This window comes from Falco cherrug, chromosome 12 (genome assembly GCF_023634085.1).
Source record: "Falco cherrug isolate bFalChe1 chromosome 12, bFalChe1.pri, whole genome shotgun sequence".
Taxonomy (NCBI): domain Eukaryota; kingdom Metazoa; phylum Chordata; class Aves; order Falconiformes; family Falconidae; genus Falco; species Falco cherrug.
The window spans coordinates 22,090,990-22,104,707 of record NC_073708.1 but is presented as its reverse complement, the minus strand read 5'-3'; the positions used below and the strand labels follow the sequence as shown (position 1 = coordinate 22,104,707).

Sequence of the window (13,718 nt, the reverse complement as noted above, 5' to 3'; positions counted from 1 at the left end):
TTGCAAGATGATACTAGATGAAGCCCTGAGCAACCTGGTCTGACCTCAGGCAGGAGCTGTCCTTGCTCTGAGCAGGAGACTGGACCAGAGATTGTCTTCAGGTCTCCTCCTGTGACCCGACCATCGCTGACCACAGAAGCTCATGAGCTATCACAGTTCGTGGCCTTTTACCAGCCATAGCACACGAAATGCCTCGCTCTCCAGAACGCCGACAGACGATGCCGAGGGCAGAGCCCGCCGTGCCCTGGGAGGCGCCACCGCCTCCGCGCTGCCCTCGCGCACAGCCCCCCGCAGCCGCGGCCCCCCCCAGCGCGGGGCGCGCCTCGGGACCGCACGGACAGACGGCGCCTCCCGGGGAGCCGGGGCCGCTGTCCCCCGGGGCAGCCCCGCCCGCGGCCCGCAGCCAGGCACAACGCCACCGCCTCCGCTCGGGTGCCTCACCGCAGGCACCCCCTGAAACTTTGCCCGGCAGCCTGCGCACGCTCGTCCTCCCCGCCCGGGGAAAACGTGCTCTCGCTGCCTCCGTGCAGCGAGGACGGGGAGGCGGGCAGCCTGCCTCCCTCCTCCCCCCCCCCCGCCCCGGCTCGCCCGCCCGCGGAAGCCTCGCCGAGGCTCCCGCATTGCACCGCCGCTCCGTGCCGTGCCGTGCCGTGCGCGGGGCTCGGCGCTGCCCACCCGCGCCCCGCCGGCGCCCCCGTCCCCGGCTGGCGGTATGAGCGCCGGCGAGGCGAAGGAGTATCTGGCCCGCAGGGAGATCCCGCAGCTTTTCGAGGTAGGGGCGGGGGGCGCGTTTGGCGCCCCGTCGGGGGGGCGCTCCGCGCTGGGACCCCGCGGCGAGCGGCGGGGCTGAAGGTGGCTGGAAGGACGGAGCCGCCAGCGGCTGCGGGGCGGGGAGCGGCGCCGCGGGGAGCCGGCCCCAGCGCGGCCCGGGGGGCTCCGCCGGGCTGGGAGCCGCCGGGCTGGGCGCCGCCGGGCTCGGAGCCGCCGGCCGCGGGGCCCCGCCTGCCCCGAGCCTCCGCGGGCGCGCAGGCGGCCGCGCCCCTCCGCGGCGCTGCGGGCGGCCGCGGCTGCCGTCCCTCAGCCGCCTGGGAGGGAGCGAAGTTGGGTGTCCGCAGGGCAACGGGCCGCCGCGGCGTTCCGGCGGGGGCTGGCTGCCAGGTTTTCTCCAGATTTTCGTCGGTCGGGGAGAAGGAAAAACCCGCAACTGTTTAGTGGGGGTTTGTTTGGCTTCCTGCGAGTTACCCGCTGCTAATGGTTGATAATCACTTCTCTGTGCAATGTGGATTATTTTTCTTCCCCCGTTCTCCCGAATCAGACATCCTGCCATCTACATAAAAGACACACACACCGGGACACATAGGTGTTTTCCCTGGTCTGTTCTGGAGCCAGGCGTTTTTTTAATGTAATTGGAAATTACAGGACATAGACCACGCTGATGTTTTACTAACACGTTTAGAATGTGAATGGTTTCACAAGAGATGCGGACAAAACAGTTTTTCTGTAGAGGCTCGAAGCCTGAACTAACAATTTTTAAGAATTGATGCGTATCTTCTGTGAAAATACATAGCCAGTTGCTGTGATCATTTAAGTAGTATAAGGGCATAGGTGCATACAAACAATAACCGATTTTATAAATTCAAATGGGTGTAAACAACAGTTACTGTATAAATGTAGACAACAAGTAACTGAGCAAATCCTGAATCGGAGCTATTTATGTTTATTACTAATAACAACTGTGACTCTCAAGTTAATTTGCACAAAAATTCGGATGACCAGAAAGGAACAGAGATCATCCTGAAAGACATTTATTGTTAAGAGAAGGTTGGATGCAGTTGCCTTGTGGAGAAGATGATGACTTATGTATCACTTTGTTAAGGAAAATCAATTACCATGCGTCAGAGGAGGGCCTGACATTCCTCCCCATAATGCTCATAGGTACAATGGGTACAGAATTAAATACCGCAGGCAGGGATTTTCTAATAGCTGGGAAATTCCAGTCAATGAAATCTGGAGGAACCTATGAACTTGGGGTTTGGGGTTTTTTTCCAATATCCAATCAAGAAGGTAATTTGAGTATTCCTCTATTTCTCGTGATCTTTTAAAAATCTTTTTTTCATTATTCGTGTAAGCGTTGACTCAAGAATATGGAGAAGATACTTGTGTGTGCATTGCTCTTTAAGGAAAAGGTACATTTTAGTGGTCTGATAGGCTACACAGAATATATAACTTCTGGGGCTCTCTAGTTTATGCATTGGTCTGCGTATAGTTGCCAGTGGTAGTTCTAAGAAAAATGTAGGGAACTTTTTTACTATTTTCAGTTTTTATTACAGTGTGAACAGAAAAATACAAAGACATAGCCACAAGCTTCCAGTTCTGAATCCATTTTGTGACATTGGCAAACCAAAATCCTACAATTTTTGCAGGCCTCACGCTCATGCATTGGCTTGAAGTAAGAGTCTGAATATACAAGGAATATGATGTCTCTCAGTGTAAAGTAAAATGCAGAGTAAAAGTGCTTGTTTTTCCTGGCATCTGTCATAGTGTGTATTTCTGATCTTACGTTGCAGAGTCTGTTGAATGGATTAATGTGTTATAAACCCGATGACCCAATTGAATATTTGGAAAACTGTTTGCAGAAAGTGAAAGAGCTTGGAGGGTCAGAAAAAGTGAAATGGGACACTTTTGTCAGCCCAGAAAAGAAGACCCTGCCTCCACTCAATGGAGGACAATCCAGGAGGTCTTTTTTCAGGAATGGTAATGTATTAAAGTATAAAAATGTTTGTATTTCTTATCATGTGGGTGGTTTTACATCCACTGCTGAATTATTTTATACTTCTATAGCAGATCATGCCTCATGCTGATTTTCCTTAGGCAAAGGACTCTAGGATTCTGTTTCCTTGCATTTTGGCATTTTTCTCCTCCCATAATGGATGCTGTGCAGGAGAGGAATTTGTGACCATTTTGCAGCCTAATGATGGGTATTTGCTGTGTAAATGTTTAACACATCAGTGGAAAGATTTATTGTCTCCTACTTAAAACATTTGCAAAGATAAGGGCAGAGTTGATCCAGTGCACTTGGCTTCTATTTTTAGTTGGTCCGTATGGATGATGTACATACTAACTTCAATGCAGTTACACTAGACTGTGTTTCTAGTTTATATTGGAGCTCTATGCTAAATACAATGTAAACGATAAACTCTTTGAAAAATGCACATCTCATAAAATCTAAGCAGATGTCATACCAATACCTGTAATTATTTTATTTGTAACGGTAACAAAGAGTAATTAGCTCATCTTTCAGTTGCCATAGTTATTGTTCCTTGCCATCCAGCATTTCATTAAACTAATTAGCAAGAATACTGTCTCTGTCTCTCTGGACAACATGTATCACCAAAAGAGTTCAGCTTAACAGTACAGGTTATCGGCACAATACAAGGCTTTTAGTTGCAGAGGACACCGCCGAACTGTGGGTGTTATGGGCAGATTTTCACAGGAAAGCTGATGTGCTTGTAAAGAAACACCAAAGAAAACTTGACTCCTAGTGGTTCCAATTTAATAACTGGGCTAAACAGAAGGAAGAAACATTTAATATAGTAACAGCAAGCACATTGTAAAATTAGGAGATATTTATACTTTATGTTTATTGATTATACTGATTTAAATTTGTGTACACAGTAAATTTTGAGTTTTCTGTGTATTTTCATAATTCCCAGTTTGTCTTACTATTTTACAGTGATGCCTGATAATTCTAACTTCCCATACCGACGGTATGACCGACTCCCTCCAATCCAACAGTTTTCCATAGAAAGTGACACAGACCTCTCTGAAACTGCTGAGTTAATTGAGGAGTACGATGTGTTTGATCCTGCAAGACCTCGACCAAAAATTATTCTTGTCATAGGTATGAAGGCAGAGTCATTTTGACAAGATCTTATCTTTGTTACTTTGCCTTTTTATTTTTTCTGCAAATACATGGAATGCCTATATGTATTTAAATACAATTTTCCCATCTGCTGTAGCAAGTGGTGCAGCCCAGTTAAGAGTGTATCAGATGAAATTGTTAGTGCTGAGGATATAACATTCCAACTGTAAGCATTTTAGGGGTTGCAGTGAGCACCTGCGGTCATGTTCTGTAGACTGGATGCCTGTTAGCAGCTGGAGAGCTCATGGTTTGCTTATGGAGCACATCTGCCAGTTTGTTTTAATCAAAACCAAACCTGGCTCATGAATTTCGAGACAACTCCACCATGTGAACCAAAGAGCTCTTCTAAAGTGTGCTGCAGATCTGAATTAAAACACTATCGTAGATGTACTCAAAGCTGCTCACAAAAAAGAATATTTAAAAATAATGCATGAGGCACCTCAAAAAGGTTATAGGGAACAGTTGTCCTTTATATTTAGAACCTTGAAAACTGATCGATATGTCCAGCTGGAGTAAGCATACATCGTCACTGGTCCATTGCACTGATTAATTAATCCATAGATCTATTTGGTGAATTAATCCTGTGCCAACTTCATGGAGAGTAAGCGATCAGCATCAGTTGATTCTTCTGTCTCCCCCGGTTCTCTCTTGCGTCACGTTTAGTGTCCTTTCTAAGCAACTTGTGCTTTCCACCTCAAAGCAGCATACTGTTTATTAAGAAATAGCTGCAGTTTAAGTCTAAGTCAATGTTTTATTTTGTTTCTGAATTTAATTTCTTTGAAATAGTTTCCTTGTCATCTGGGATGTTTGTCTTTCAAAATTTTACCACCAGGCCTAATTCTCTGACTCTCTGGACTGTTTAAATAGTTACAGCACAGGTGCCAGGTGATGGAGAGTCACATTTTTAGTCTATAAAGCATTATTCATATTAAAGGGAGATACTGCTTCCGTAACATAGTATGTAGTATAGTAAAAGAGAATAGAAATGTCTTCACTGTGATGTAGAGTGGAATCTCCCTTTACAAGAGTATGTAGTGATAGGACAAGGGGTAATGGTTTTAACCTAAAAGAGGGCAGATTTAGATTGAATATTGGAAAGAAATTCTTTCCTGTGAGGGTGGTGAGGCACTGGCACAGGTTTCCCGGAGAAGCTGTGGCTGCCCCATCCCTGGCAGTGCTCAAGGCCAGGCTGGATGGGGCTTGGAGCAGCCTGGTCTGGTGGAAGGTGTCCTTGCCCAGGGGAGAGGGCTTGGAACTAGATGGTCTTTAAGGTCCCTTCCAACCCAGACCTTTCTATGATTCTATGATCAACAAGAACAGCATGTCCTCTATGCTCTGCATCCAGCAATTATCCAAAATGTGATACTGGAATATACTGAAAACAGAAAGCAGACATTTTTCTAGATATTTGTGGTATACCACAAGAATTGCCTGGGCATTTGAATTTTCTTAATCTTTTGTTTCGGAATTACAAATCTGAGCATGAAAATCTCTCCATGCACCATTGAACTATAAAGCTTGCATTAGATGGAGAAATAACACGTCTGTCTTTCATCTTAATTAATTAGCTAGCCTTCTTTTTCATAAGGAAAAAAACCTGGCTCCTTTACAGTGACCACAGAAGACTTAATGCATTGAAATCCATGTAGCTCTGTTGCAACAGAGTGATGAATGAAAGTTTGATCTAGGTGGGATGAAGAGGGATTGGCTTTCACCTCTGGAACGGAGTGCAGGGGTGTTTGAAGTGAAATCCTTGAACGCCAGCATGTAGTGAACAGACTATGGATTTTATAGAGCTTTTCTTTGCCCCCATTTATATAGGGAACATTGTAAACATTCCATAAAGGCTATTTCACGTTTATTTTCCAACTAAGTTCCTTTGAATCTGTCCATTACAGTGTGATCTGATAGAAACACAGTACTATATGTAGCTTAGCAGCTATTGTCCAGTTTTGTACGGTATCAAGACAATTTCTCCCAAATTCAACTTCCTGTTGAGAATGCATGTAAAAACACACACCGGCAAGAATAAAAGAATGGCTAATACATTGAATGAAAGAGAGAATATGAAAAAAAGTGTACTATTATTTCAATAGATAAATGTTCTACATAAACAGTGTGTTGCATATTTTTCTGTTTGCATAAAATGCCAGAGAAAACGTCAGTTAAAAAAGGTATTTATGTTCAGTGATAACTAACCGTACTGCCTGACTCAGGTGGTCCTGGTCCCATTCATTGTTGGGGACTGAAATTAACAGAAGTTAAAGACCTGTCTTCTGCTTTGCCTATTAGGTGAACTTTTCTTTAATAATGCATTAGCCCAAGACCTTTTTAATGCTCCCATAAAGGTTTTTATAACTTCTTTGCTTTATGAAATCTGTCATCCTTATAATGAACCAGGTAGCTCCAAGGCAAAAGAGAGGCCACTTATTAAGCTGGGGGTTTTTGTTCTTTTCTGTGTTTGCAGAAAAGGCTTCTGGTGGCATGTAAAGCTATAAAGCTGCAAAGTGAGTATATGACTGGACTTCAGAAAGTCAGGTGGAACCAGCCAAGATGGCACACATCTGAATCACTGGAAAATTAAGTTTCTAAGGCATTATAACACTAGGAAACTAGATTGTGTCTAAAAATGTGTTTCCTAACATATTTTGACAAACACATTTTTACTACTGGTACAGCCTGAGTACAAAGATGTTAAAAAATTAATTACCTTGTGTCATTAGCCTCAGTTCGGTATGTTTTTAAACTGCACTTAATTAAAAATATTAGTTATATTAGAAGAATACATTTTCCTTTTATAGTCAAAGTTTAAAGGATACACCTAGGATAGTGCTGTCAGCAGGTGGCTGGTCCCTTGGTTCATCATATCCAGCCCACAGCTAGATTTTAAAATCATAAGTCTTTTCATAAATTTTATTATTATGTGAATTTGGTTTGATTTTACAACAGTATAAGCAAAATAGAAATTTTATACTTCCATTGACAAAACTAGATTCAAACAACTGCTTTAGTAAAACTTTTTGGGAATACAAATCTTCCCTTGAAACCAGTTAGCAAACATAATTTTAGATGCAACAAGTGTTCTCTAGCCTAGACATCTTCTAAGAAATATGTAAAATAATCACTCTTTTCTTGAATAATGTATAATCTCAGAATAGGTGAAAAGAATAAAAACCAAAAGTGATTTGATTTTCCTTTCTTGTGAACAGTTTGTCAGTATGATTTATCAAAGAAGCGGGAATGGATACATTGTTCAATAAATTATAATGGTTTGCTGTGGGAAGTAATTTTGTGTTATCACTTTTCACTTATTTTATTACCTGAATGTTTTCCCCTAGATTGTAAATGGATAATCCCATTTTACTATGAAGGGATGTTTTTGGATTGGGAAAAACAAAATGTATGAGAAGTTTGTGAACATTAAAGTAAATACTTACTAGGGTTTTTTTCTGCTTGCAATTCAAATTCAAATTGAAAGAACAGAAGTGCCAAACTACACCACTTCTGCGCCACAAACCCTGCCCCCCCCCCCCCCCCCCTCTTTAATGGCAAAGCAAAGCTCTCCCTAACAGAAGTGTGAAGTCTACGTAACTGGTTTCAAAACCTTTTTTTTTTTTTGGCTATTGTATGGTTTTACAGAGCCTGATGTTCTGGCATCTTTTGTATCTCTGCTGGAATGCAGATACCATTTTCCTTGTCAAATTTTAAGTTTCTAATGTGCTATATGTTACCTATATATATATTTTGAATCTTTATTGTTTCTGGGGTGCAACATAGACTTTTTCAAACTTTTCTGGAGTCTCCAGTGAAATAAGCTGAATTTCCTTCCTTGGAAGTTTTATATCTGCAGGAATTAAGCACAGCATTGGCTTCAGTATGTTTTATAAACCCTTTGCTCTGAAGCACAGTCACAACCTGCTGCCCCTTTTTTCCTTGTAGCTAGGATTTTTGACTGTAAATAAAGCCACATAAATTCATAGTAATAAATGTTACACATATGTTTAAACACACATATATGAGGTATATTATGTATATGTTATGCTTATTAGATTGCAATATGTGGCTCTATATATAGTAAGAGGTTGCTTATGGAAATCTTTACACGGAGTGAATAGATGTTCCAGTAATGACTAATAATCCTATTCATTCATCTGGCAAACTCTGCTCCATACAAACTGTCAGCAATCACTGAACAATTAGCTGTACTTCTTTGTGCTGTTGTTTTCATCAACGTAAGAAAAACGACACTGGGAATCAGTTACTCCAATTCTGCTGTCATTCTAGATTACCAAGAGCCTGTAATAAACTGTAAACTACATGGAATTATCTTTTTTGAACATTTGTATCAGGTGTGTGTTTGATACAGGAGTGAAACACAACGTAAGGTTTGGTGAAATGCAGTTTGTCGTGGGGAAGGCTAAGCGTCCTGCCAAAGGGAGCGAGGACAGCTGAAGCAGAATTGCTTTGTAGCCACTTTAGCGGAGGAGATGATTCCTAGTATATCAGATGCTTGTGTATCTGCAAAAGGGAAACATCCTTTATTCTAACAAAGAGGATAGGTGAACTGTCTGTGAGAGAAAGAGTTCAAACTGAACAATCTGAGCCTATCTAGATCACCTAGAAGAACTGAAATGGAAGAACACTTGCAAAACCTAATATAATCTGCCAACAGAAGAGAGAAAGCACATGCCTTTTTAGGAGAGTAGCAGCAAGCTGAATGAGGGAAAAATATTTTTCAGTTCTAACCTTACTGTGCAGAGATAATGTATAGTTTTTCTTTCATTTGTGTTTTGTGAACATCTGTAGCTGTATTGATTGTTACGGATAAATGCTTGTATTTGCATCTGTCTTAACCTGGCTTGATTTAAGCATTATTTAAACTTAAAAAACCTTTTTTCCCCAAGAGTATAACTAAACTGTGGGCAGGGTATGGGAACACCTTAACAATACACAAGTTTCCCTGGGCATTCTGTTCAAATGGTTCCCGATCTGAGTTACAGAGGCCAAGTGGAGTTACCATCACAGCATCAAGGGTACAGAACAGTTCCTGGTGACTAATGGTGACACTGAAAGCTCTCTGAAATGTAATATTGGGACACAGGTTTGAACCTGGTTACACAGACAGTGTCATAACCTTATTGAAGAAATATCCTGCAGTCAAGTCTGTATTAATTATATAAATGTCTAAAAGCTATTTAGGGGAGTAATACAGATAATATGAGAAAGAGTTCCATGATTACTAACAAGAAGCTCATTCTATTCATATTTACTTTCATTACATTGCTGTATTTTTTAAAGTTCATAGAAAATGTAATTTTATTTTTAATAAATCTTAATTCTTTATCTGTTGAAATAAAATTCAATGTTCTCACACACAATTCTCCAAAATATAGCTACTTAGTGTTGGGAATTAATATAAAAACATTTGTTTTGATTTTGCTTTGTTGTGCTATTCAATAACGTACACTTTTCCACATAAAACATTTATTTTTTTCAAAACAATTCCCTACTTCTACATACTGGATTCCAGTTTCTCTGTTCTTCACATCATAATGTGTCCTTTCGGTTGAGGTGTAGTCTGACTTTTTTAACATGTGTGCTTGCTTCTGCTGTCCAGAAGCATTCCCTGCTATGTAATGGAGCTGTTTTCTGTGATTTTGACACCTATTCTGTCTGTGCTATATTGAAGGGTCTCTTTATTCTTCAAGTTGTCCAGAAAGGTGAACCTAACAAATTGCTTCTCTATCAGATGCTTCAAGCATCAATACCAGAAGTATGTGTGGTTCAATAAAAGTCCTTGTACCAAATCACTATGGAAACGTCTCAGCTGATTATTTAATTTTATTTTTTTTTTGTATTTTAAAATTAGAAAACCTCAGAAACTCATGCAAGCATATTTAGAAGCAGATTTTATTAGTTCCATTTCATGACTACTCCATTGATTTAATTGGCTTATCTAACCAAGCGTGATTCTTTCTGATATGAGTACACTTCAGAGTATCTGACTATCTTTGGATTAACAGATTTCAAGAAGGGACCAGTTCATTTGTCTGCTCCTCTACTAGCAATGAAGAAAAATTCCTTTCCAGGAAGCTTTAGAATGAAGTCAAGCCTAAAAGAGTGTTTTATTTTTAATTCACAAGTAGATTTGTATTCTTTTGGGTTTTTTACTTCATTATACAAACTGTTACCTTTAAGATCAGGTAGATGAAACCTATTTCTAATGGCTGGTAAAAAGTCATGCAACTGCAAGATTTGGTCTAATAATGGTTGGAAAACTGGTGCTGATAGCAAAGATTTCAGGTGTGATTGGGTACTTCTGATGAAAGGTTAATTTAATGTTTTGCTTATCATTAACAATAGGTGGCCCAGGAAGTGGTAAAGGAACACAGAGTTTGAAAATAGCAGAACGTTACGGATTTAACTACATATCAGTTGGTGAATTGTTAAGGAAGAAGATCCACAGCACAAGCAGCAATAGAAAATGGAGCCTAATTGCCAAAATAATTACTACTGGAGAACTGGCCCCTCAGGTACAGTGTATCCTGTGTTAGTGTTTACTTTTGAAGGAATTGTACATGCTGTATTAATGTGCACCAAGAAAACCTCCTTTACAATATTAAATAAATAATTTCTTTTCTCTGTGAAAGGAAACAACCATAACTGAGATAAAGCAGAGATTAATGCAGATCCCTGATGAAGATGGTATAGTGATTGATGGATTTCCTAGAGATGTTGCCCAGGCAATCTCCTTTGAGGACCAAGTAAGAGATTGTTTTTATTCTTAAAATAACTTACACATCTCTACAACAGTTAAGCTTCTTGAAATCATCAGTCAGATTCCAAGAAAGACTAGATGTTATTTCTAAATGAGCATTGCTCTTTAAATCTTTGCAGATCCATAATTACAGGTTGACAAAAGGTTATTCTTTTGGTTTATGTTATATTACATCCTGTCTGAAGGCAGAGTATTTTGTAAAAAGACAATGTGATAATAAAACCAATAATCCAGGCCTCTCTTCTCAGTATTGAAAATTCTCTCATGAAGAAGAAAATAACAACAAATCTAACCATATTTTTTTCTCTTAGTGATTTAGGAAGGAAGAAGACATTACATTTCCATATCTATTTGTTCAATTTAATCTACATTAAGAGAAACATACCTAAATCGATTTATATCTTCACAATGCTTTTAATCTCACATTTATTACAGTGCATTGAAAAGGCTGGAATAAAGTAAGGGATAAAACTGCCTGTGTTTTGCAAGTTTTTGTACCAGAAATGATGCTCTTTTTTTAGAAATTTAGATCATTTTGTTTATTCTAAACTACAGTTCTAAGGTTTAGTCAGCTAAAGCTGCATTCCCAAGTTCTATTCACATGTTGTTTTTCATGTGTGTATTTTAAACTAATCTAAAAATACTTAAATGCAGTGGAAAAACAAACAGCTTATGTCATTTTCTGATCAAGTGCTGTTAACATAACAGTTACGGTCACAAGTAAAGGTTGCAGTTTCAGTGCTGAATTTTTAGAGTGCCTTCATGCAGAGCATTTCAAAGTCCTTCACAATTGCTGGTGTGCTGCCATTTCTGTACTTTGAATTCTAAGTGGCATTGCCAAGACAGAAGTAACGAAAGAAAGCAGCTAATGAGGCATTTCATTAGTGTGCTTTTATGAGGTATTATTCTGGGCAAAATTTAGAAGACTGAATTGAGGAAATTAAAGGAAACAGACAAAACAGTTATTACAGAAAATAGCAGTGACTGCCAGCTATATCTCCTTATAATTAACAAAAGAGAAAATTGACTATTTTATAAATGAAACAGCAGAAATTTAGGCTTAATGGTCATTTCCTTGCCTTATGTTTTTGGTCCAGTATATATAGTGACCCAAGTGCATTTCTTGGTGTTACAATTTCGTGCTGATGTTGTGTTTGATGAAAGAATGGGGGATGTGGAACTGGAAGAACTGACAGGAGTTACATTGAGTGCTTTGTGTTATGCTAGAGTCAGAATCTCCTTCTACAAAGAAAACCCAGTTAACGCTTGAGCACCCATCATAGGGTCCATTAGTAACACCACTCAGAAGTGGAGTCCAGGAGGTAATAGAAAAAGCTCAGGCGGTAAGTACTGTGCCGTAGAAGGGGAGAAAGATGGACACTGTTTCATGTGTGTTTGAACCCTCCCTTTGCACCGATTTAATATGGTTTTATTTTCTTTTTATCTTTTAACTTGAACTATTTAACTTGAAATATTCCCCTCTGCCAGCCAGGTTAGCTCCTGTAGAAAACTACATGGAAAAAAGATTGATACAATGACAGATCATAGAAATCCGAAATTTGGCTCCTTCTTAGTATCTGCTGTTGCTTCAGGGATGCTGAAGACTGGTCTTATTTTTTTTTAGAGAAATGAGAGGATGGATTTAGTCATTTGAGACCTGACTACATATATTCCTTCATATATTCCTTCATTTTCAGTCTAATGGGATTTACTAAATCATACTCATCAAAACCTGATTCTGCCTGAAAGATGTATGACTATACGATCTCTAAAGAAATCCCAGAACACTTCGTATAGGGCCACATTTCAATCTTACCTGTTCTAAAATAAATAAGGAAAAGGAAAGAAGGAACCATAGAGTTTTTGTAGGAGCGTGGGAAAGAAAATTTGGTATGTTTAAGCTCGTCATTTTTCACCTATGTTTGCAGTAAACTCTTACATGAGCATATATCTAAGGCCATGGAAATAAATTACAAAGATGTACATATTGCAACAGACAACATCTATTTAATCCTGTGGGATAAATGAAGTGTTTTATCTTGGGTTGAAATCTTAAGACAATAAAATACACTTGTTTCTTTAAAATTCTCTGTTTAGTAAGCCGTAATGCTACAAACAAAAGTAAAAAGGTCTTGTGGTAAGGAAAGGGGTCTATCAGCAGACATGGCACCCATCTTCACAGGATGAGGCTGACAGTAATCCGTGGCATGTCAGGTTATTTACATTAACATGCTAACATTTTTAAGGCATTCAGGGAACCCTTAATGGGAAGTGCAGTTGAGTTGTGGAGAATTCAGTAATTAACTGTTATGATAATTTGTCCAGGTCTGCAATTAAAGATGCTGCGGGTGTTTTCCACAGCTTATAAATGTTACAGCTTTCTTGCTAGCAGTGTGTAGGAGAACAGAACGGAATTGTTCTCATTAGCCAGAAGTGAGAGGAGGAGAAATAATGAGTTGAAATTTCAGCAAAGTAAGTTTTGATTAAATAGTAAGACACTTTATAATTAGAAGATCTATTAAGCAATGGAACATCCTTCTGAAGAAAACGGTGAAATCTGACAAAATGCAAATAGTTAAATCACATTAATCTGTAATTGTTGTGGTTTAACCCCAGCTAGCAACTAAGCACCACACAGCTGCTCACTCACTCCTCCCTGGTGGGATGGGGAAGAGAATCAAAAGAGTGAAAGTGAGAAAACTTGTGGGATGGGATAAAGAGAGTTTACTAAGTAAAGCAAAAGCTGTGCACACAAGCAAAGCAAAATAAGGAATTCATTCCCTGCTTCCCAGCAGCAGGAAGGTGTTCAGTGGTTACTTGGGAAGACAAATGCCATTACTCTGAACGTCCCCCCCTTCCTTCTTTTCCCCCCAGCTTTATATGCTGAGTACGACATCATATGGTATGGAATATCCCTTTTGTCAGGTGGGGTCGGCTGTCCCAGCTGTGTCCCCTCCCAGCTTGTTGTGCCCCCCCAGCCTGCTCGCTGGTGGGGTGGGGTGAGAAGCTGAAAAGGCC

At 40.1% G+C, this 13,718-nt stretch overlaps 1 protein-coding gene across 1 annotated transcript in view; it reads left to right on the top strand.

Moving 5' to 3' along the window:
* Positions 1-293: 293 nt before the first annotated feature.
* AK5 (adenylate kinase 5) overlaps positions 294-13,718 on the top strand; it is a 99,996-nt gene continuing 86,571 nt past the window's right edge. The window contains exons 1-5 of the mRNA XM_055724743.1: positions 294-772; positions 2,568-2,754; positions 3,734-3,901; positions 10,286-10,455; positions 10,573-10,686. Of these exons, the coding sequence (XP_055580718.1) occupies positions 713-772; positions 2,568-2,754; positions 3,734-3,901; positions 10,286-10,455; positions 10,573-10,686 (699 nt within the window). The 5' untranslated portion in view covers positions 294-712. The remainder of the gene's footprint in view (positions 773-2,567; positions 2,755-3,733; positions 3,902-10,285; positions 10,456-10,572; positions 10,687-13,718) is intronic.